The following is a 22,650-nucleotide window of genomic DNA, read 5'->3' as shown; positions in this document are numbered from 1 at the left end:
GCAAGAGGGAAGAGATATGGGGACATATGTATATGTATAACTGATTCACTTTGTTATAAAGCAGAAACTAACACACCATTGTAAAGCAATTATACTCCAATAAAGTTGTTAAAAAAAAAAAAAGTACATGCCTTCTCTTCCTGGCATTCCCCACTGTTACAGCCTCACTTCAGGCCCTCAGCATTTCTTATAAGGATTATATCAATAGCTTCCATTTGTCTTTCCTTATTTTAGTCTTGTCCCTCCAATTTACTCTCCACGAAATTATCAAGGAGCTTTCTCCAATGCAAATCTGATTAAACCGTTCCTTTGTTTAAAAGCCTTCAATGGCCTGAGGGCTTCTGGGTAGACTCAAACTTCTTCACCTGTTGTACAAGGTGCTTCATCACTGCATATCTTGCCACTTCCTTACTTCAAATTCATTGTATGCTAATAAAATTCTAGCACTTAATATACTCTATTGCAGCCTCTATTTATTGGTCTCTTTTCCACTCCCTACCCAAGCCACCAGAGACTAGACAGTAAAGCCCTGGAGACAAGGACTCTGTTTCACTGAAGAGCATTTCCTCATGCCTAGCTCAGTGCCAGCTACACAGCACTGTCCAACTAAAAGCTTACTGGATGAGTGAATGAACGAACCAATCAATGAAGTGTCAACTCTTTCTACCATCATGATCTCTTCCCAATGTAGGACGCTAGATTAAATATCCCTCAACAACTCAACTTCTCCAACGTCCTATGCTCATCTCAGCTGTCACGTTAACACAAATCATACATTGACTTTCTTCACTGGATTCTATCTTGTCTCCATCTTTTCTTTGCTCAGCTTCAGCCAGATTCCCAACAACTTTCCTCCTACATATAAAGTACACTAAATCGAACTCTAATCTTCTTCAAGAGTTAATGTGCCTCCCTAAATGACTAATTTACTGCTAGAGAGTGACTTAGGCACTTGGGAGAATCTGGCTCATTATTTAATAGCCAATAAGGCCAGCTGTTTCATTTCAAGAAATTAATGGTCTTTAAAACCTTTCCATATTGTACCAACTGCTCTTCTCGATGGAGAGCCAAGTGACTTTTATTAGTAAGGTTGATAAGATCCAAACCCTGTTAGTCCGGCTGTAGCTTTCTTCATAATACCAACGGAGTCTTCTGGGACATCTGGTTATTTCTGCTTTACTCTCCCTGTTGATTCTTTGAGAGATTTTCTTTGCCGGATTTTCTTTGGTTGCCCCCTCGGAGACCACAAAAGGTGGTCTGACAGCTGCACTCCCTGGCCTGATGGCTTGACCCCTGGCCTTCTTGACTTCTTAAGGAATGCCTCTCAGCATTAAGCCTAATTTGGCTGAGACAGTGAGCAGCCTGTTACTTTCAGGTTAGCTCATTCCATCTTTAGCCACCTGAAATTACTCACATGTAAAAAAAAAAATTCACATTCAGAGGATGTTTTATGTAACCATCTTTCTCTTATTAATATCCTACCATTATGCAAGAAGGTCAAGGAAAGGCTACATTAGGCCACAAATCCATATTATGAGACAAAGATTCAGCAGCCCTTAAATTTTTAGCCCTTGATCAGTATTTTATTTGAGGACATTTGGCTTTTAAGAATGAATAAAATGCATTTGCCATCTACCAGCAGCTAATGCCTCTATTCTTTTCAAGTGTAAACTGTTGCCAGTGGCACATGAACAATTATATCACAATATCCTACCTACCTTAAATGGATTATTTATCTAAATTATATACAGCAGGGGTTGCTACAGTTTTTAGTGTTAATATTTTACTTTCTTTGGGTTTCCTGCGGTTTTATACAGCTATAATTTATAGCGGGATCACCACAGTACTTTTTGTTCCAAAGAAGATTGCTGTCTGCTCATTCCCATGAGTGGCTTCCTCTCCCTCTCTACTTTCTGGGGCTGAGAACAGAATGTTATTTTTCAGAAGCTGGGAAGAGAGTAGAATGTGTAAATCCTTTTTAGGTAGCACTGGTGAGCACACAAATGTGGCCTTGGAAACTTAAGCAGGTCCTGTATTTCATGTTGCTGGTGGGTGTGATGGGAGGAGGGGAATTGGGGACACATAGTCAAGAGTTCAATGCCATTCAACCTGCTTTCTGGTTGATTTATATGCTGGGAAGGTTTTGTTCTCTCTAAAAGCAGACAAAAAGGCAGGGTCCAAAACAGAGATATATGCACACATTATACGATGTGAGGTTGAAAAGTAGACCAAAATAAGTCTTGTTTTGTTTTGTTTTGTTTTCGCTAAAACTGTTATATTCACTCTGATACTAAGGACACTTTTCAACACAGTAAGCTAGTATTTGGGTATTTTTTTCTCATACATTTTACAAATGAAATATTCTCTCTGAAGGCATTATCTATCATTTCACTGAAAGAAAAATGCTAGCCACATGGGAACCATAATGTGAAGATTTTTTTTTAATGACCCTTTTAAGACGAGTTTAAATTCCTCGAGTTTAGTGGGTCCTAAACTTACTGAGTCACAGAACTCTCCCATTCACCCCTTCCCTCAGAAATACATACAGAATTTTATTCATAAAAAGCTTGACATGTAATCTTAGGGAGTTTGAAGGTCCCCTGAAAACCATTAGTGGACAGTTTTGATATGCCAGACCAAGACGCCAGATTAAGAACCCCTCCTCTCACAGTTCCTTTGGGGTTAGCCAAATTGACACATGTACTATCTCAATACAAGTCTCCTCCTGCTAAAACTGCATCTTTTTCTCATAGAAATTAAAAGAGCAACTGCCTTAATTAAAAGGCAGTAATATCAATACTGCCTTTGAGGAGCACACATAGAGAGTTCTTATCAAGCAGATCTGAGGACCACAGGAATGCATGTTCCAAGAGGTTCTTATACCTTGCTCACACTGCAGAGGGTCATGGCAGCTGGCAGAGGGTCAAGGAGAGGAGCACATATTTTACAAGAGGAAGTGCACCTTAAGAAAGAAGCCCATCTGGGTGATCCCGACTACTTCCAGGACACTGAAGACCTGGTGTTGTACCACGTTCCAAGGGTCCTGGTCAGAATGCTTCAGGACACACGTGGATCTTAATACAGGGCCTAACTGCAGTGAGAGCAGGATATAAAATGACTGTTAATGTGTGTCAATAAGCTGCACAGATATCTTCCACCGTTTGTTTGTACAAAGCTATTTAGCATGGGTGTCTAGACTGCCATGTACTTTTTATGATTATAACAACATCATAGTTGAAATTACTTGAAACTACATTTTGAAAGTACATTATTGCTTATGATGACACATGTTCAAAACTTTCCTGCAGTAGAATACATGAAAAAATAGATCATAAAGAGCTAGAAGAAAATATGGGCAAATATTTATCTGATCTGATGATGGGAGACAACTTTTTAAATATATCAGTAAAAGCAAAGAATAAATCATAAACCAAAAGACTGAAGATTTAACTTATGAAATTATAAATTCCTATTTACTGTACATATAACTGAAATTAAAATAAAGTTAACATATGACAAAGCGTTAATGTCCTTAATATATGAAGAGTTCCAGTAAATCAAGCAGAAAAAGACAAACCTAGACAGAAATGATAGCAAACAGATAAGCTACCACAGACTAAAAAAAAAACCACGCAAATTTCAATAAATATATGAGAAAAATTCAACTTGCCTAAGAGTAAAGTAATCACAGGTTAAAACAGCTTGTGATCATAATTATTACTTTTTAATCTATTAAATTGACACAGTTTAAAAAATATTTTGTATTCCATGTTGGTGAGGGTGTATGTTTTTGCGGGCCTCTCAATGTTGTGGCCTCTCCCGTTGCGGAGCACAGGCTCCGTACGCGCAGGCTCAGCGGCCATGGCTCACGGGCCCAGCCGCTGCGCGGCATGTGGGATCTTCCCGCACCGGGGCACGAACCCGTGTCCCCTACACCGGCAGGCGGATTCTCAACCACTGCACCACCAGGGAAGCCCAAGGATGTATGTTGATACAACCTTTTCAGAGATCATTCTGTAATTACACGTTAGGAATTCATCCTGAAGCCTGCTTGACTTATGACATATACCTTTTGTTCTCAGGAAGATGAGCTTAAGCATGTTAATTGAACTGGATGTGATTGATCACTTTTGTAGGCTTCACGACACAACACTGGTATCTTAACATAAAGTCTAAGGCTAAGTAAGGTGAGACTGTGGAGCCTACAGGTGAAACATGACCAGAGATATATGATTAGTCCCTGCATTTGGCCAAGGTCCTGTTATTCTTAATTGGAGCAAAGGTGGCATGTTGAAATCCATGCAGAACTTGACCTGGTGTGTGTTTACAGCCATGATCACAAGTACAGTCACTGCAGACACTCGAAGTCCCATTTCATTAATGGGCATGCTTGATTTAGGCACCTTACTACCAAATTTCCATTTTCCTGAGGCTTTCCATAATCCCGGGGGGTATTCCCAGAGGTGCTGCTGTATTTTAGTGATGTTCTGAGCATGGGCTCGAAAGAAAATGAACTTGTCAAAGACTTTACCTCATTTTGATGAATTGCATATTTGAGTGAAGAGAAACCAGAAATACATTCTTCTGGGATTATGCTCTTGGGCTGCCCTGTCGATGCTATCGTTATTCACTGTGTTCCATATGAGACATGACCAATTCGCAGAACACTTCCTCCAAAAATAAAATGAAGGCATCAAGGCAGTCTGGAGCTACTTAATAATTACATGTTTTTCTCTCCTGAAAGGCAAGCAGGACTGATCCACTTGGACTCTGGGACTGGACGCGGGTGGGAGCAGTGCTGCCCTGCCCTGCCCAGAGCTCCTCAGCACTGAGGACCCATTACAGGACTTACCCCAAGGACTTGTGCTTGGAGGCTTGAGGGGTCCTCTGGACCTGGAGGGGAGTTTTCTCCTTCAGCAGCAACCCTCAGCCAATGACACATAGGACTTGACCGATAAATACTGCAGCATCCTGGCTCCTCATGAGGGACAAGGTGTGAGCGCATTTCATACTATTTCCAGAGGGCCCGGCACTGCTGATCCCTGCCTGCCGCCCGCAGCAGTACCCTGCTTATTAATGCGCTCGGTACCAGCTTTCTTCCCTTCGCTTCCTCACTCCCCTTCCAGGACTTCCCGGGGTTGCTTCCCAAATAAAATCACTTGCTCCAAAATCTTTGTCTCGGGGTCTGCTTTTGGGGGCAAGCCCAGCATAAGACTCCAGAATGAGTGCATTTTTTACTTTTGAGTTTGTACTAGAAAATTATGAGAACTTCTACTGTTCCTTGTGAACACTGTCATTGCTACTACAACAATAGTATGAAGAACTCCCTGTATCTTTTTTTTCCGGATCCACCAATTCTTTACATTTTGCCCCATTTACTTTGTCATTTATTCTCTTTTCTTCCATTAGGTTCCCTTCCCCTCTATCCCCCTTTTTTCTCTCCACAGGTATGCATACACATATATACACATTATTATACACATAACCATTTGAGAGTCAATTGGAGACTTGTGCCTTTTTACCCGTAAATGTTTCAGTCATATTTCTGAAGAACAAGGATATTCTATTTTATAAGCACAGCACGGTTACCAAAACGATTTCTACTGTTCCACCTTCCCTTCATGGTTATGCTTTATGGGGTCAGAGCTATGCTTAGTCACAGAATGCCAGATGGCATTAAGTCACCATTTCTTCCTACTTGAGAAAAATATCATTTCCAGAATGAAATTACACAGACAGTGATAGACAAGCCTCTGCTGTCTACAGAAGCAGTAAAGACAAGTCACAACCATGGACTGGAGCTCAGGCCCCGTGCAATCTGTACTGTCCCCCTGCCTCTGTTTGTACTTTCTGAGTTTGAGACTCCGGTTCATTACATCATCACCGCTGATATACCCTGGGGCCCTCTGTTCAGTGTTGATGGATACACATTAGTCTAACATCCTGGATGAGCCACTGTAGTTCCCATCCATGTTGAGCCATCTCTACTTTACATTTCAGGGTCTCCTTCTGGAAGCTTGAAAGGCACCTCAAATCCAGCACCTCCCAATTCATACTCATGATCTTCCCCCGCAAACCTAGACCTCTCCCAGCACTTCCTCTCTGGGGGAAGGGTACCCTCACCCACGCCATTGTGTGTGGATTCACTCATGACACCTGGCTTTACTTCCCCCCCACACCTCCACGTGTAACCAACCCATCACTAGGCACCCACCATCCTCTCCCGTCTCCACCAGCATCACTACCACAATCTCTTGCCTGAACAACAGCAATGACCTTTGACCTGGTTTGCCTTCACTCCAGCCTCCCTTCAATCTACTCTCCACAGATCTGAAACACAAGTCTGACCATGTCATTCTCCTGCTAAAACGCATAATGGTTTCTAATTAGTGTTTGAATAAATCTAAACATCCTTAACTTAACCACCCATGGTCTGACTTCTCTTGCTTCCCCCCCCCCCCCCCCCCGCCCCGCAGTCTCTGTTCCAGCCTCGTGGGTTTCCTTCAGTCTCTCTGTTCACCATGTTCTCTCCTACCCAAGGCCTCTGCATGTGTTTTTCATCTGTCTGGAATATTTCTTATTTCTCCTCTCTAAACTCCTTCAGATCATAGCTCAAAGCTCACTCCCTCCCTTGATTTGGTCCAATTTCTCATTATATTTTCTTGAATCACTTATCTCTCCTTTTTCATAATGGGCAGAGCTGCAATTTTTGATGATTTCTTTGTGACTGTACAATTACTACCTCCTGCACTGAATTAAAAGCTCCACGACACAGGGACTGCGTCCTACAGCACTTATATCTTCAAGGCCTACAGAGTATATTGAACTTAGTAGGGAGCCAGTAAATAGTTGTTGAATGAAGGAATAAGGAAGGGTAGGTGACTTTCCTAGCTCATCTGTTTAGGCTAATACAGTTGCACAGTTAGCTCTGAACAGTTCAGAACTGATCTGTGTTTTTTTAAAAAATCAGATATGAAAAGAGTCACCAGAAAAAAGACAAAATGAAGAATTCAAATTGTCGACACGGTAGAAACATAAGTGACATGTCTACAACCAACCCACAGAAGGCAGTCATCACATTATCTTGGCCACGTTACATGCAGCACATCAGGAAATTACTCATATAAAACATTGGCTAGAAGCTCTGTCTTATACGTGGACCTGATTTTGAAGCTGGAAAAAAACTGTAAAAGGGTGTTGCACGGTCCAGACCATGTAGCATAAACTGTCAAAGCACCAGCATATCAGAGGAAAATGACCAAGCATAAACTCCAATGCCGGTTCTGTAGGACTGTTTCCAGGAGAAAAACTTCATCGTGGCAAACTCCTTCTCAAAATAGATCAGCGGGCTCATTTTCGGTCTTAAACCTCTGCTGCAACAATTTCAACTCTTTCCAGTACCTTGCAAAACCCAGGCTGTCAGACACTCTCATTTCTGGAAATGGGTCTGCATTTGCCTCAGATACATGCAAGCAATTAGTGGGCAGAAACCTTATCTGAGCAGTCACCACCCTGTCTTCGTTTTCAAGCAGTGGTCAAGTTCAAAGGCTACTAATGATGCCTCAGAGCATATTGTTGGTGGCGAGTAGCCACTGAGAATTGCCAGGCTCCTACCTATTTAACACGTGATTCCGTCTTCAGCTGTAAGCGTCAGTTCTGCTGACTGTCGAGTGGTACAACCTTCTGTTGGGATAAGCCTCAATCACTTCAATCTAGGCTTAATTAAAGACTTGAAATGTAAGGAAGTACACATAATGAATGCTGCTCTTTCTGTACCAACCATTCCCACATTTGTACCACAAATGTTTGCCTTTGCTAGAAATAATGGAGCTGGACCAAGGTGTTTCCCAGCATTCTGACTGAGGTCATGGGGCCTGTGTCACATAAAATCCAGGGCACAGATGGGCTTCTGTGGCACCTCCATGGCAATCAACTGCCAAAGCTCTTCGGACTTGAAGCAGCAGAGTCAATAGAAGCCATCCCTCCATGGTTATCTGGCATTTGCATCTCACCATGTCCCCTGAGGATCTGCGGGAAAGAAGCAACAATACTTTCCTGGCTATAAAAATTGCTGAAGTGGAACCAGCTAGTGTCTCTTTTTAAACGCTAGCATGACAAAGAGACAGTCTTTAAAAAAGAGCACGGTTTAAAAGATATTTCAGCTGGAGGGAGGTGGGTGTTTATATATGCTAAAGGGGAACTCTGCGGTTCATGGATGCTGTTCTTAGTCATTTTGAAGCCTATTAGGGGTTGGTTCATTTTCATGTCCCACAGTTACATACTGTGGTGATTTAGGGTGGGGTCAGCACGGCGAGGGTGGCCTTAGTAGAGGATGCTCACTGAATGCTTCCCTCCTGCCTGTTTACAGCCAGCCTAGCACAAGACAACTTGATTCATGGAGATCCTATAGGTTTCAGAGGTAGAAAGAGCCGCACTGAATCCAAAACCTGCTACATACTCTGTGTGCAACTCTGGCCATGCCACTTTGCATCTCTGAGCCTCAGTTTCTTCATCCATCAAATAGGGATAATACTATTTATTTCAGGATTGTTACAAGAAATAAATGAACTCAAACATTTAAAGTGCCCACTAGGATTCTTGAAGCATAATGAATACTTAAGAAATATTGGTTCCACCCCATGCGCCGTCACAAGTGTTTCTGCGGAAGGGCAGTGCAGAGTGCAATCTGGGGGCTGGGGACCTGGTCTACGCACTTGGGGTTTGTAGCCGTTGTGCACGCACAACCCTAGGCTGAGCTGTTTCCATCCTTATTTACGTTCCCAATAGGAACAGAATTATTGTTGTAAGGAAAATGTGGCCATCTTGTTTTTACTTAGGGAAAACTTATCACAGTGATATAAGAATGAAAATGATATGCTTCGGAAGTATTTTTCTTTTTTTCTCATAAATTCCCTACTATTTGTCTCATTGTATTTTATTATGATTTGTTTTTTACCCTTGAAGGGTTCAACATTTTTTCATTTTTTAGAGCCCTAAAAGACAATGAACATGGGTGAATTTTTAATGTGACCTTTGGTATCTTCCTTCCCATGAACTCATGTTACTCATGAAAAAAGCTGAGGTATTCCAGCCTCTCCCTAACTTGTCCGTATTAGAGGCGTGGGAAAGCAAAGTAAAAAAGACCTTGAAAACCGGAAAGAACTGAGTTTGAATTCTGATTCCATTCTGATTCTGCCACTTCCAGGATGGATTTTTTAAATTTATAAAATTGAGCATCTAAACGACTACTACCCAGTTGGATGGCGAGGATAAAATGAGACCATGCATGTAAAATACACAGTACATGGTAGGCACTCGGTATATTTTATGACACTCCACTTACTTCCTTTGCCTTAACTGCTCTTAGTTTGATTTTCTTTTCAAATACAATTGGCTAGTTTAGGAATAAACATGACATCTTGGAAACAATTTAGGTGCAGAATTTGGTACATAAAAATGGAAACTAAATGCATGTGTTCATGCATTTGGGAGGCACTTTTTTTTTTAACATCTTTATTGGAGTATAATTGCTTTACAATGGTGTGTTAGTTTCCGCTGTATAACAAAGTGAATCAGCTATACATAAACATATATATCCCCATATCTCCTCCCTCTTGAATCTCCCTCCCACCCTCCCTATCCCACCCCTCCAGGTGGACACAAAGCACCAAGATGATCTCCCTGTCTTGGAACAATTTAAAAAGAATTATTTCTAATTCTCTTTCAAGTTGCTCTGATAACAGGATTCCTAAATATGAATTTTCCCACTTCTTCTTCTTGCTGATGCTTTTAAGGTGCTTTGTAATTTTAATTTCCCTGAGATCATCCTCAGTAAGAGTTATCTTCCATGAAAATAAATCCTTGGTGCCATGGGTAATAGATGTGCGACAGTTTCATGTTTTCTCATAGACAGCACAAATTCAGAACACCCTAACCATGGGTGACTTAGGCTTAGGTCCAAATTCTTTTGGGGGCTTCTTTTCTCATCTACTCTATCCCTCCTATTGCACCCCTTAAGTAAATAGGTGATTTCTTTTCTCTTCTCCCACTTCTAGAATGGCAGTCCTCACCTGTTTCTGGCTTTATGGAGGTTGGTTTTAGGTCCCAGCTATGACCGGTATAGACCTGACTCCTGATCCAGCAGGAGCATTAAATCCTAGCACTATATTAGATTTAGATAACCTAGAAGGTCATAAGTTGCCCCAAGTTAGCTTTGGAGATTTATCTTTCTTGCTCTTACACTATATTACGTATTTAAGAGTTGTGTTATATTTTGGCCAGGATTTTTGTTTGGGAAGGAGGAAGGATCTTCTTGTATTAACTCAGTCCACCATATTGAACAGAAGTCTGTAGTGCTTTTTACACCAGCATGATGCTGTAAGTTTTCTCCTCACCACTTGGGCATTTTGAAAGCACCTCATACGTAGGTCAAACATTTGGAGTTATTTTAAATTGTTTAGAATTCAACTTCCCTAAAATAAACACCTAAGGTCCAAGTTACAAATTTAAAACTAAATCTCTTATTCAAGAATTAATTTTTGAAAATATGCCAGGTGTTCTAATTTCATTCTTTTACATGTAGATGTCCAGTTTTCCCAGCACCACTTATTGAAGAGGCTGTCCATTCTCCCCTGTATATTCTTGGGGAGGCACTCATTTTTTATCCAAGATCCCTGCATGCTTTGGTGATGTCATGTCACTTCAAATAATCATAAAGCACAGGCCTCACAAATACATACAAACCAGATATTACAACGAATTAATATATTTGGTTTATTCAGAGTGTCTATGCCTGCAGTAGGTTGACGCCAGGACAAAACCTGTATACAGCAAACCCAGGAACTTGGGCCAAGAGACAGTAGCAAACGGCTGGAGAGATGTAGAAGACGGGGAGGCCGGTGCAGAGGGAGAGCAGTACATCGTGCAAAACAGCTCGGCGCAGTCAAGAAACTCACCACGGTAATTCCAGTGTGTGGAACTTTTGGAGGCAGATGGTAGAATGACCATACAATAGGCAAACATCAAGAATGACCAAAGAATATGAGAAATTAGAGCTAAAGAAACACTCTAAGTAGCTTCCTATGCACAAAATAACCTTCTTTTCTTTCCTTTTCGCTGGAGAATTGGGAAATAAATGCTAAAACTTTAAAAAATATATGCAGGAGGGAAAACACGGATGTCAGCTTACCAATCTTAACATGTTTCAAGTTCAAGGTAATGCTAGATTTAGCACTCTATTTGAAATAGCAAGCACGTCTTCTTCTTCTTCTAAAAAGAGTGCTTAACAAATATGTAACAGTTTAGGAATTTCTATGGAAAATGAGGGAAAAGTAAAAATCTGTGGAATTTAATACATGTGGGCCATCAAGATTCATTTAAAACATGCAGATAAAAACTACAGTGAGGTACCATCTCACACCAGTCAGAATGGCCATCATTAAAATGTCTACAAATAACAAATACTGGAGGGGGTGTGGAGAAAAGGGAACCCTCCTACACTGTTGGTGGAAACGTAAGTTGGTGCAGCCACTATGGAAAACAGTGTGGAGGTTCCTTAAAAAACTAAAAATAGAATTACCACATAATCCAGCAATCCCACTCCTGGGCATATTTCCAGACAAAACTCTAATTCAAAAAGATACATGGGGCTTCCCTGGTGGCGCAGTGGTTGCGCGTCCGCCTGCCGATGCAGGGGAACCGGGTCCGCGCCCCGGTCTGGGAGGATCCCACGTGCCGCGGAGCGGCTGGGCCCGTGAGCCATGGCCGCTGAGCCTGCGCGTCCGGAGCCTGTGCTCTGCAACGGGAGAGGCCACAACAGTGAGAGGCCCGCGTACCGCAAAAAAACAAAAACAAAAACAAAAAACAAAAAACAAACAAACAAAAAAAAAGATACATGTACTCCTATGTTCATAACAGCACTATTCAGAATAGCCAAGACATGGAAGCAACCTAAATACTCATCGACAGATGAATGGATAAAGAAGATGTCATATGTATATACTACTCAGCCATAAAAAAGAATGAAATAATGCCATTTGCAGCAACATGGATGCAACTAGAGATTATATGAAGTGAAGTAAGTCAGAAAGAAAAAGACAAATACCGTATGATATCACTTATATGTGGAATTTAAATATGCCACAAATGAACCTATTTACAAAACAGAAACAGACTCACAGGCATAGAGAACAGACTTGTGGTTGCCAAGGGGGAGGCGGGAGGGATGGGTTGGGAACTCGGGGTTAGTAGATGCAAACTATTCCATATAAAATGGATAAACAAGAATGTCCTACTGTATAGCACAGGGAACTATATTCAGTACCCTGGGATAAACCATAATGGAAAAGAATATAAAAAAGAATGTATATATGTATATAACTGAGTTACTTTGCTGTACGGCAGAAATGAACCCAACATCGTAATTCAACCATACTTCAATAAAAAAAAGATTCATTTAAAACAATTCTGGGGACATCAGTACTGTAATGGGTCCGAACTTGTTTTAAATCACTAACATGCTAACTAAACTCATAATGGAGGCCTTCGACTGAATAATTAATATCAAATATTCCAACTGGCATCAAGGATATATTGGCTATGAGGAAATGATAAAAAGTTTGATTAAAATGGACTTTTATCTGAGGAATTAAGTGACATAAAAATGATATGGCAGTAGCATTAACCCCCTGATCTCAGCTGTCTGGCATCTTAAGGCGGTATTACATGCTAGGGCTTTTTGCATTTTTCAGGAAGTTTGAGTTGACATCTTGAGAGACATCTTAATCTCACAAAGAATTAAATTGCTGCTAATTCATCATTTTGTCCTCTGCATTAAGAGTGAGGTGGGGTTAGAGGGGCCAGTCAAATAGGCAGCTTACTCTACAGGGCAGGGGTAGTAGAGACTAGATTTTCAGGGACTGAGGAGAAAGGATGAGAAATTTGAATCTGGTGGGTTAAAAGAGCTCCATTGATTTTCAAAAGCGTTAAACTCTGTCACATGCAGATGTGGGACATGCGCTGAAGACAAATTCCTCAGCCCATCTTAGCTTGCCTGCAAAGTCAGAGCAGCAGTCATAGACAGGGATGCTGAGAGGTAGCTTTTCACTACAAGAAAGGGCTGTTCCGATAAAGTTGTGCCACAAGGAAGGTGTTGGGGATACCAGTCTTGATTTGTCGGATCTAGATGAAATGCCACAGGGCTCCAACTAGAGACTTGCTGAGAGAAAGTACTAGCTGTAAGGGCCTCAAACCCTGGATGAACATTCGACCAGCTGCCAGGGCTGTGGCCAGCAGTACATATATTTTCATGAAACACCTTATTTGACAAACTGGCCTTGTGGCAGAGAGGAGTACTCGATTAGGCAGGATGGAGACTTTGTCAACTTCTACAGATCCACACGGCCAAACCTCCATCCGCACCGGACATAAGCTCACACATATGTACACCTGCTGACTGCTCAGGTTTTCACCGAACTCACTGAATCACGACCTCCGTTAGCTTCAGCAACGACCTGGACTGTGCCATTGGTGGACATCTCTGCAGAACTCGAACGTCGCTGCCATCTGCTTAGCAAGGGCTAGAAAACAAGGCAAGGTGGGCAAAGGAAAATTCAATCGCTGCGAGCAGAGCAGAAGCTAACCGGAGATGAGAACGAGAAATCAGAGAGGGAGAGTGTCCTTCGGCAGTGAGGTAAACGACTCTGTGGATAATGTAACCTAGTGGGCGCTGTGCATGTTGCAGGCTTCCAAGTTAGCCGTGCACTTGTGATTGGAGTCTTCCTGGGGCTGGGCAACGGCAGAGACAGACAAGAAACCCGAAACCCACAAAGTGAACTCACTGAACCATTAAAGCGGAAGTATGCTCTTACGGCGTGTTCTTCTGATCTGGACACGGTCCTAACCAGCACCAAAACACTGGGAACACTCTTAGAAAGCGCGTTTACCCTGAGTTCCTAGGAAGCAAGCATGAGCTGTTAGCTCCTTCTAGAGGTGCTCTCTCTACCCACCGTCAGTTCTAGTATGTTGCTTCTCATTACACAGCCACGCTCTAGCTGCTTGAGCCGTTCAGAGAGACGTTTCTTCCCCGTCAGGTATAACTCATGGAACACGGGTGAGGGCACCCTCAGGGCCAGAAGCCAAATCTGGCCTGAGCAGGCGTTTGTCCAGCATCAGTCTCGGGAAAGCGAGTCTCTCTCCTCGGGGGTGCCAACGCAGGTTGCCACCGGAAAACTCATCGCCATCCTTTTTCTTCTGGGTAGATATTAATCTCAATCTCAAAGAACCAAAGTACCAATGTGCGGATACTGCTTTTTCAACTCTCAGGAGTGTTCTAACAAAACAGGATTCCCTCCTTGGTAGGCAAAGTCTATTGCTTAATGTTCACCCAGCAATTACACATCAAACCGTTCATATCTCAAGGGAAGGACCCCAGGGAGTGGGAAAGGAATTGATTTTATGACAGCATGGCACAAACAGTTGAAAGGCATTACCAAGCCTGTCTGTTAGCAATGTTCTGTGTTGTATACAAAGATGAATAAAATACGGTCCCTGTCCTCGAAGGCACTTACACTTGAGTGAGAATGATAAGCAGGTGAGCAAATAAGACGAGGGCATGGGATGATCGCGGAGTGTGGATGTGACTCCGAGCTGGGTGACCTGAGCCCCAGAAGTTAATTGTACAAACTTGCAGCCAGACTGCCTGGGTTCAAATCCTAACTCTGCCCCTTCCAGCTGGTGAACTTGGTCAATTTCACTTAAATCTCTCTCTGCCTGTGTCCTTGCCTATGAAATGAGGATAATAATGGGGTTGGTATTGCGTCATAGGATTGTTGTGAGCATTAAGTCAGTCAGTGGATACAAAGCATTTAGAAGAGTGCCTGGTACATGGTAAGTGCTCAACTGGAGTTAACTATTTGGAAGTCTGGACTTTACTGATTCCAGGGAAAAGGGACGTTCTCATGGGAAAATCAATACTCTTCCTGGAAAATAGTGCCCTAAAATAAATGGTCAAAAAATCTTGGGAGGAATTCTTTCCTACAACTTACTTATATAAAAACAAACCTATTCTCATCTTTGTACCCACATATTAAAAACTTACTGTATACATGGTCCTATGTTAGGTCCTGTTGATAGGTGTAAAAAACGATGGATATAAAACAATATCCTTTCTTCCAAGGGATTTATAATCCAATAGTGGTGGAAAGTGCCAGCAAAGAATCAATATCTAATTCAAGGTGTTTTCAATGGCACTGGTAAAGTGCTAAATCAATGTTATGGAAGTTGAAAGAAGAGCTAAAGAAAGATGGCAGAGGGCTTGGGTTGTGGCATGGGGGCTTTGAGGTCTCTTGGAGGTAGAAGGATGGGTACGTTAAGCAGCAGCTGTAACTGGAGTCACAATAAGAGTGAGTGAGATAGGAAGGTTCATTTTGGATTCATCATCGTAGTGATGAGAACTGAACCTATAAGAATAGAGGAGGCAGCTCAGAGAGAATCCACATAAAGAAAAGGGCTGGAAAGAATAGAGACATGTGTGTGTATAACTGAGTTGCTTTGCTGTGCACCTGAAACTAACACAACATTGTACATCAACTCTACTCCAGTATAAAATAAAAATTAAAAAAGAAAGAAAGAAAAGGGCTGGAAGCAGAGTCCGCTGGAAGCATCAGTGACATGTTCAGAAGCCTGGGGCAAGACGCAAGAGTTCAGTGGGTGGTGTGAAAATAGAGCCACTTTTTCCTAAAGCAGCAAAATGGGAATTGGAGGAGGAAGGAGGGTTAAGGGAAGATATTTGTTTTCTCTGAACATTGCAAAGCAATTATACTACAATAAAGATGTTAAAAAATATAAAAATAAAAATTAGGAAAAAAAAAAAAGAAAGAAAAGGGCTGGAAAGAATAGATACATGTATATGTATAACCGAATCGCTTTGCTGTGCACCTGAAACTAACACAACATTGTACATCAACTCTACTCCAGTATAAAATAAAAATTAAAAAAGAAAGAAAGAAAAGGGCTGGAAGCAGAGTCCGCTGGAAGCATCAGTGACATGTTCAGAAGCCTGGGGCAAGACGCAAGAGTTCAGTGGGTGGTGTGAAAATAGAGCCACTTTTTCCTAAAGCAGGAAAATGGGAATTGGAGGAGGAAGGAGGGTTAAGGGAAGATATTTGTTTTCTCTGATGGACTAAAGTCGAGCTCAGGGGGTAATCCTGCCACCTGAGCCCTGCTCAGCTATGAGACACTACAGCTGCAGGCTCAGTCAGCACTGTCCAGTCCTGAGACAACAGGAGTATTTTTGCAGTATCTCAGGACTTCCCCGCACTGGTCCAGAGAGCGCTGCTCCCTCACCATATCTGTCCTAGGAGCAAGAACATCATGTCCAGCCTGGCTGGTTAACTCACACTGGGTGGGTCTCCACCACCGGGGAGACACTGGGCCTGCATCTAAGTCTTGTTGGCTAGGGGCCGTAGCCTCTTGCCTAGACCCGAGGTAGCTCCTATATCCCTGATATGAGCTCCCTATTGATAAGAATTGCTGTCTCCCAGCATGTCCACAGCACAGCTTATCATTCAGATCATTTCAGTTTGCTGTGCCCTCTTCCTTGATCATCCGGACTGCTGGTCCTTCCCTAAGAGTTGGCTAATCCTTCAGCCTCAGTTATGCCCCCAGCACATCTCCATGAGCTGTTGGGGCTCCCCTTCTCCACGCTGAGGAATTCCCACTGAACTGTGCAGCTGAGCCTATGCATTCACAGTAGTAGGCAGGGGGAGGAAAGCAACTGCCAAGGGCTTAAAGATGCAGCTGAGGGCTTCCCTGGTGGCGCAGTGGTTGAGAGTCCGCCTGCCGATGCAGAGGGCGCGGGTTCGCGCCCCGGTCCGGGAGGATCCCACATGCCGCGGAGCGGCTGGGCCCGTGAGCCGTGGCCGCTGAGCCTGCGCGTCCGGAGCCTGTGCTCCGCAACGGGAGAGGCCACGACAGTGAGAGGCCCGCGTACCGCAATAAATAAATAAATTCATAAATAAATTCATAAATTAATTTAAAAAAGACGCAGCTGAGAGAGGGGTAGTTGACTATGTAGGGTCCCCAAGAAGCCAGTGAGAATGAGCTCTGCTGTATAAGTTTGACTCATAAAAGAAAGGAACATGTCATCCCCAGAGAGAAAATTAAAAAGAACTAACAATATAAAAGAATCCTTAAAATATGTCAGGCAGGCCCTTCACTAAGGGTTTTGCTTGCATCATTCGTATTTAATACTCATACAGGCGCTGTACAGAGTCCCTAATATAATCCCCAATTTGCAGATTAAAGAACTGAGCCTGGACCAGTTGGATCCTTGCCCCAGGTCACCCAGGTGAGAAGTGACGGATGGGGCTGTAATTATGGCCTGACTCCAAGTCCATGCCTTCATGTCTCCCCTTGGGAAGTGTGTGTTAGTGAAGACAGAGCAAGTCTGAATTGCAGGGAGAAGTTGAGGAGCTAAGGTTGAATGTCTCAAGGCTGTAAAGGAAAGGAAGTGAGATCATCTGTAGAGACGGGGCTCGGGGGGCGTAGTCATCTTTGCAGAACTTAACGGGAGCAGAAAAGGTTTGGAATGGCCACTGTGGGGATAGTCAAGGGAGTCGACAGCACGACTGAAAGGAATTCTGGACAGCAGCAGGGGCCCAGCTGGGGTTGGAGAATGTGAATTTTGTAGTGGAACCAGTGAATGCTTTTATGAGTTTCTCCAGCAACCTTTCAGCACTCACGCGTGTAGGACCACAGAAGAGATGTAGAGCCTTTTTGCTCCCTCCTCAGGACTCAGCGCTTGATTACAAGCCCGGAAGGGCAACATCGTGTGCTGATGCGCTGAGCCACCTGCAGAGAAGGGATAATGGGATCCCATGGGGCCGGGGATGGGCCAGGTGGGAATGATGGAGCCTTCAGATGGGAGAGGAGACAGTTCACTGCTGAACAGACGGACCAGGAGGAGGCCTGTAAAATCAGAATGGGGCCTGCGAGAATTGAAAGAGGCTGGGAGGCTGAAGTGAAAAAGAAGCTGTTTGCAAAAATACGCAGGTTGTTGCTCACACATTAGAGCAGCCCGGGAAACAGCCACTTCCCTGCTCACCCAGGGCGAGTAATAATTTGTGTCAGGCAAGAATAAGGGGATGCTGATTTTGCTCTGTTTACTACCAAAGAGAAGTGGGGACTGGATAGGATGCGAAAACACTGGCCCTGGGAAAAGCCTGGTGCTTGCTAACGAGGCTGTAGTACAACCATGCTCCGCTTTCCAAAACAGCACCCTCAGGAGAAAAGAAATAAAGTCATTTTTCTTCAGAGGCAGACGATTTAAAATTGCTTAACGATAACACTTAACATTGCTTAGCCCTTAGCCTTAGGCAACCTCCTAACTAGCAAGTGCTGGGAATTATCTTTTTCCTGAACTGGCTAGGGTTCTGGCTTTATTTTGTCAGGTGTCATCCAGCCTGGCAGCAGGCTGCACGGCCTGCTTTAAAATGACAGAGTTCCGTGAAAGCATAGCAGGGGGTCCCTTGACCGGGGCTCCTCCCCAACTCCATACACTGGGGGGCATTTTCTCTCTGTGTTGATGGCTCCAAATTTGGCATATAAATCAACACTTGAGTTTATCTTAAAACCCCTGTGATGCGCTCCACAAACAGCATAGGAACCGAATCAGTCAGTAGCATATTAAGTCCCCTATAAGGTTGGCCACTGACTTCCTGTAGATAGAATTATTCCTATTTTTAATTAAAAATTTAACTCCATAAATATTTTAAAGCTCCCCACCTCTGTGACCAAGAGGGGATCTGGTGCCTACAGAGATGTGTTCGCCTCACTCCCCTGACAAAAGGAGCAGTGGAGGTGGGGTGATTCAATTAAGTGGACAGTAAAATCTCTAGGGGCCGGAGAAGACTAGAAAACCAGGGTAAATGTCACCGGCACACAGAAGCCAGTAGCTTGTCCCCTGCCTCGGCATTCTGCATCCTGCTGGGTAAATATGGACCCCCCGCCCCCACCTCGATGGATTAGAGCACGTTGGTGGGGATGTTTTGCATATCCCCCTTAGACAATTGCGATGGAAACTCAAGTTCAAGCCCCTGCATTAAAAAACCAGTGCCAGGGACCTCTCATGCATTTGTCTGAGCCTTATTTATTCTCCATCATGACTCCTTCTTGCCAGGTAGCTAATAAGGTGTGTTAGCACGTACAGCTCATCACGTCTACCATTGTGTTACATGTGTGAGTGCACTGTTCGTCAAAACTGTTTTCAGCCTAAGATGCTTCGCTTTGGGCTACAGTTATATTCTCGGGGCTGGCAGGATTTTGTCAATTCATCTATTGCGATGATAGCTCCAGAGCCGCAAACAGCATCAATGTATTGCCTCTGTCAAAACGCTTCCTTCACAGCGTTTAATCCTAAAATAGATGTGTTTAGAGTCAGCCATGGCTGAGCATTTCAGGGCTTATTAATTAAAATAAATAGGAGTTGGAAATTCAGAGGACTTCATGTTAATCATTACTAATCTACGCATTGGTTGCACTCTCACAAAAAGTTGTTTTGCTGCCTCCTGTCCTAGATGGCGGGTCCTTGTCTAGGTGTCTAGAGCCACGGCATCCCCAGTCTCCAGATTCTCAGGGCCTGATGCATAGTAGATGATCAGTAGATACTTGGGGAAGGAATGAGTGAGTGAAATTTGTTGAATTTCTGTACTTATAAATGCAGTTCTGTGCTTTTGATTGGTACCAAAAAAAAAAAAAAAATCCGTTTCCACAGTCTGAGTACAAGTTGGCCAGGAAGACATTAAACTGTTTCCAGTTTTCCTTTTTCTTCCTATCCTAAGAATACAGTACTTTCCATCTGCCTTAACCACAATTTCCATGCACTTCAATACTGAAAGCCAGAAATTTTATATTTAAAATGAATTTTGGAGACTACTTCTATTTTTTAAAATGAAAACAAAATACTAAGCCAGGGAAAAAATAAGGAGAGGAAAGAAATCAAGGATGAGAAAAATAACTATGAGACAACATATAAAAAGGGAAAACGGAGATAAAATATAGTTGTACAGGAGCTTTTAAAAAATTGTGTTTTGGGTATCCTGCCCAATCAGTGTTCAAAATTGGTTCTCTGCTAGATTTGAGATTTTATTACTTTTGAAAATCAACATACTATTTATAAGAGCAAATGGTCACTTGGGCTCCGCCTGTTGTAATATTCGGGCTGTTATTTTTGTCATTTCACACGCAGAAATATAGCCAACATGCAACTCAAAACGGTAACCCAGCTCTGAGTTAGCACTTTAACAATTCAGTATGATGATAGAAAAGCTCTACTTAGGGTCCTCCCCACCACCCCCCTCTTTAAAAGCAGATATTCTGTGACATTTTAGTTTTCTGCCTGGCATTAACCTTTCTTTGTTTTTTGTTTTCGAGCTCACAAATTCTCACACTCTCAACTCACTCAACTCCCATAGTCACTGCACTGTATGTCATCTTGGAAAGGTTTCCTCTTTGTCATGTGCCATTGATTACAGACTAAAATTATTCTTCATCTCACAGATAAGAGCACAAACCTTTGAGAATTGTATCTCATTTTCAGGGGTGTCTAGTTACAGCATAAGTGGATCCTGTTAGGCCAGAATCACCAAGCGAACTTTCCCACGCAGCTGAACCACTATGTCGGTGCCTCTCAGCCCTATTTGCTTATGGCCCAAAGAACACGGTCAGGTTCTAAATCAAGCAAAGAACCCCCTTCCAGGTTCATATTTCTCTCCTGCTTTTTAACACCCAGGGTTAAGGCTGGCATGCCCTTCCTTGTGGGTAATTCCTAGGAAAGAGGATTTACTATTTTATTGTCTCTAAGCTGGGTACAGGCTATTCAATACCATGTTTATAGCAATGGCCTAGGATTTCCATTCAGAATCCAGTATTCTTGCTGACATGTTCAATTGCAATGATATACTATTTTCTTCCCTTAAAAAATAACCCACAAGTGTTTCAATTATTAGCACAGTTGTGAAGATGGCACGAGGGTTGTGGCAGATGCAGTAAGGCAAAATTATAACATACTCCCCATTTCAGAGCCAGATTTCTACTCCATGTGTGTTTTCTGAAGACTTTATGTGCGGGTGGGATGGTGATGGGAGACCCCTCAGTGATCTACCTGGGTAAGGAGGCGTACTGTCTCTCCATCCCCTCAAAGCGGAGGTTGTGTGCATTCCCATCTGGACCCTTTCCAGACACCTGTGGAGAGAAAAGTAATTAGAGATGAAGCTCCATTATGCACCCTGGTTACTGACAATGCATCTCAAAATTGTAATCACTGCACAAATGCTGCTGCCTGCCTGCCAAAAATTAACCACGGAAAAGCAGGCAAGAACTCAGCATCGTTATAGGAATTGATGATCGAGTCACAAACATGGCATTTAACGACAAAGTCACTTCTCTCAAAAAAAGGGTCATTGTCAAACTGACTCCTTCCTGTCACCATGCCAGGGATAGTCTGCAGATTGTTAAGAGTGCTTTTTTTTTCTTTCAGAATAGGCTTTAGTTTGCAGAACAGCTTTAGACTGGCAGGAAAATTGAGAAGATAGTACAGAGAGTTCCCATACAGTCTGCACCCAGTTTCCCTATAACTAACATCTCATATTCCTATGGTATATTTCTTACAATTAATAAATCAATATTAATACAGTATTGTTAACTCAAGTTCATAGTTTATTCAGATTTTATCTAATTTTTTTTTCTGTTCAGGATCCCATTCAGGACACCATATTACATTTAGTCATCATGTCTCCTTAGGCTCCTCTTGGCTGCGATAAGAGTGTATACTTTCCACGAAACCTTTCTTTACTACCTGGGATCGGTGGCAATCAGCTACCTCTTCCACAGCTTCTATGAGGCCCTCTCTGATCACCTGAACCTCACTGAGCCCACTCCCTTATAAACAAGCACAGAGAAGTGACAAACTATTTTCAATCTAGTGTTGGTCTTTATTGGTTTTTGTCCCTTCCTATGTACTTCCTGTGTTCACCTCTCTTCAGGTCCCTTCCGCCAGCCTCTGAGATGCTGATGGGCACTGAGTGACTGGCCCCAGTAGGTTCTCAATAAAGTGTGTTAGTGCCATGAATCTAAAGACTTTACATATAGTCTTTCTCTATCTATCATACCAACTAAAAACACATATGGGATGAACATGGTATTTGAAGGTACTTGGTGACTGATCAATTCCTCACCTGTTCCCGTCAACGCATGTGGTTTATGGCCACCTGTGTCCTCACTCTTGTGCTAGGGTAGCTCTCATATAATGGGCATGGAAGGGGTAAATAGAAAACCTGGCCTCTTATAGTGGAGGGGAAGGGGGAGTGTGCTAATAAGCACAGGAAGTAACAGTGTCAAGGTTGTAGAGGAAATTTTTCTGGGTAGTACTCAAGCTGGAATTTATTTTCCTCCTACGAAAAGTCCCAGCTCTCTATGCAACCACCATCCCAGCTTGGGTGATGTGTGTAGGGAGGGTTTGTCAGGGGAGGTGTGGCAAAACGAGAATATATGCACATTTAGAGTTAAGAAAGACTATTCGGGCTTCCCTGGTGGCGCAGTGGTTGAGAGTCCGCCTGCCGATGCAGGGGACACGGGTTCGTGCCCCGGTCCGGG

At 42.9% G+C, this 22,650-nt stretch overlaps 1 protein-coding gene across 9 annotated transcripts in view; it reads right to left on the bottom strand.

The window, feature by feature from the left end:
* PARD3B (par-3 family cell polarity regulator beta) overlaps positions 1-22,650 on the bottom strand; it is a 1,107,844-nt gene that overhangs the window by 78,536 nt on the left and 1,006,658 nt on the right. For 8 of the 9 annotated variants that reach the window (XM_055089625.1, XM_055089621.1, XM_055089624.1 and 5 more), the window contains one exon: positions 21,161-21,240. In XM_055089625.1, the coding sequence (XP_054945600.1) occupies positions 21,161-21,240 (80 nt within the window). Of the gene's footprint in view, positions 1-12,082; positions 13,578-21,160; positions 21,241-22,650 lie in introns of those variants that run through there. The other variant, XM_055089635.1, reaches the window with a different exon arrangement.

Source organism: Physeter macrocephalus, chromosome 2, assembly GCF_002837175.3.
Source record: "Physeter macrocephalus isolate SW-GA chromosome 2, ASM283717v5, whole genome shotgun sequence".
Classification (NCBI taxonomy): domain Eukaryota; kingdom Metazoa; phylum Chordata; class Mammalia; order Artiodactyla; family Physeteridae; genus Physeter; species Physeter macrocephalus.
This window is presented reverse-complemented; position numbering and strand designations above follow the sequence as displayed.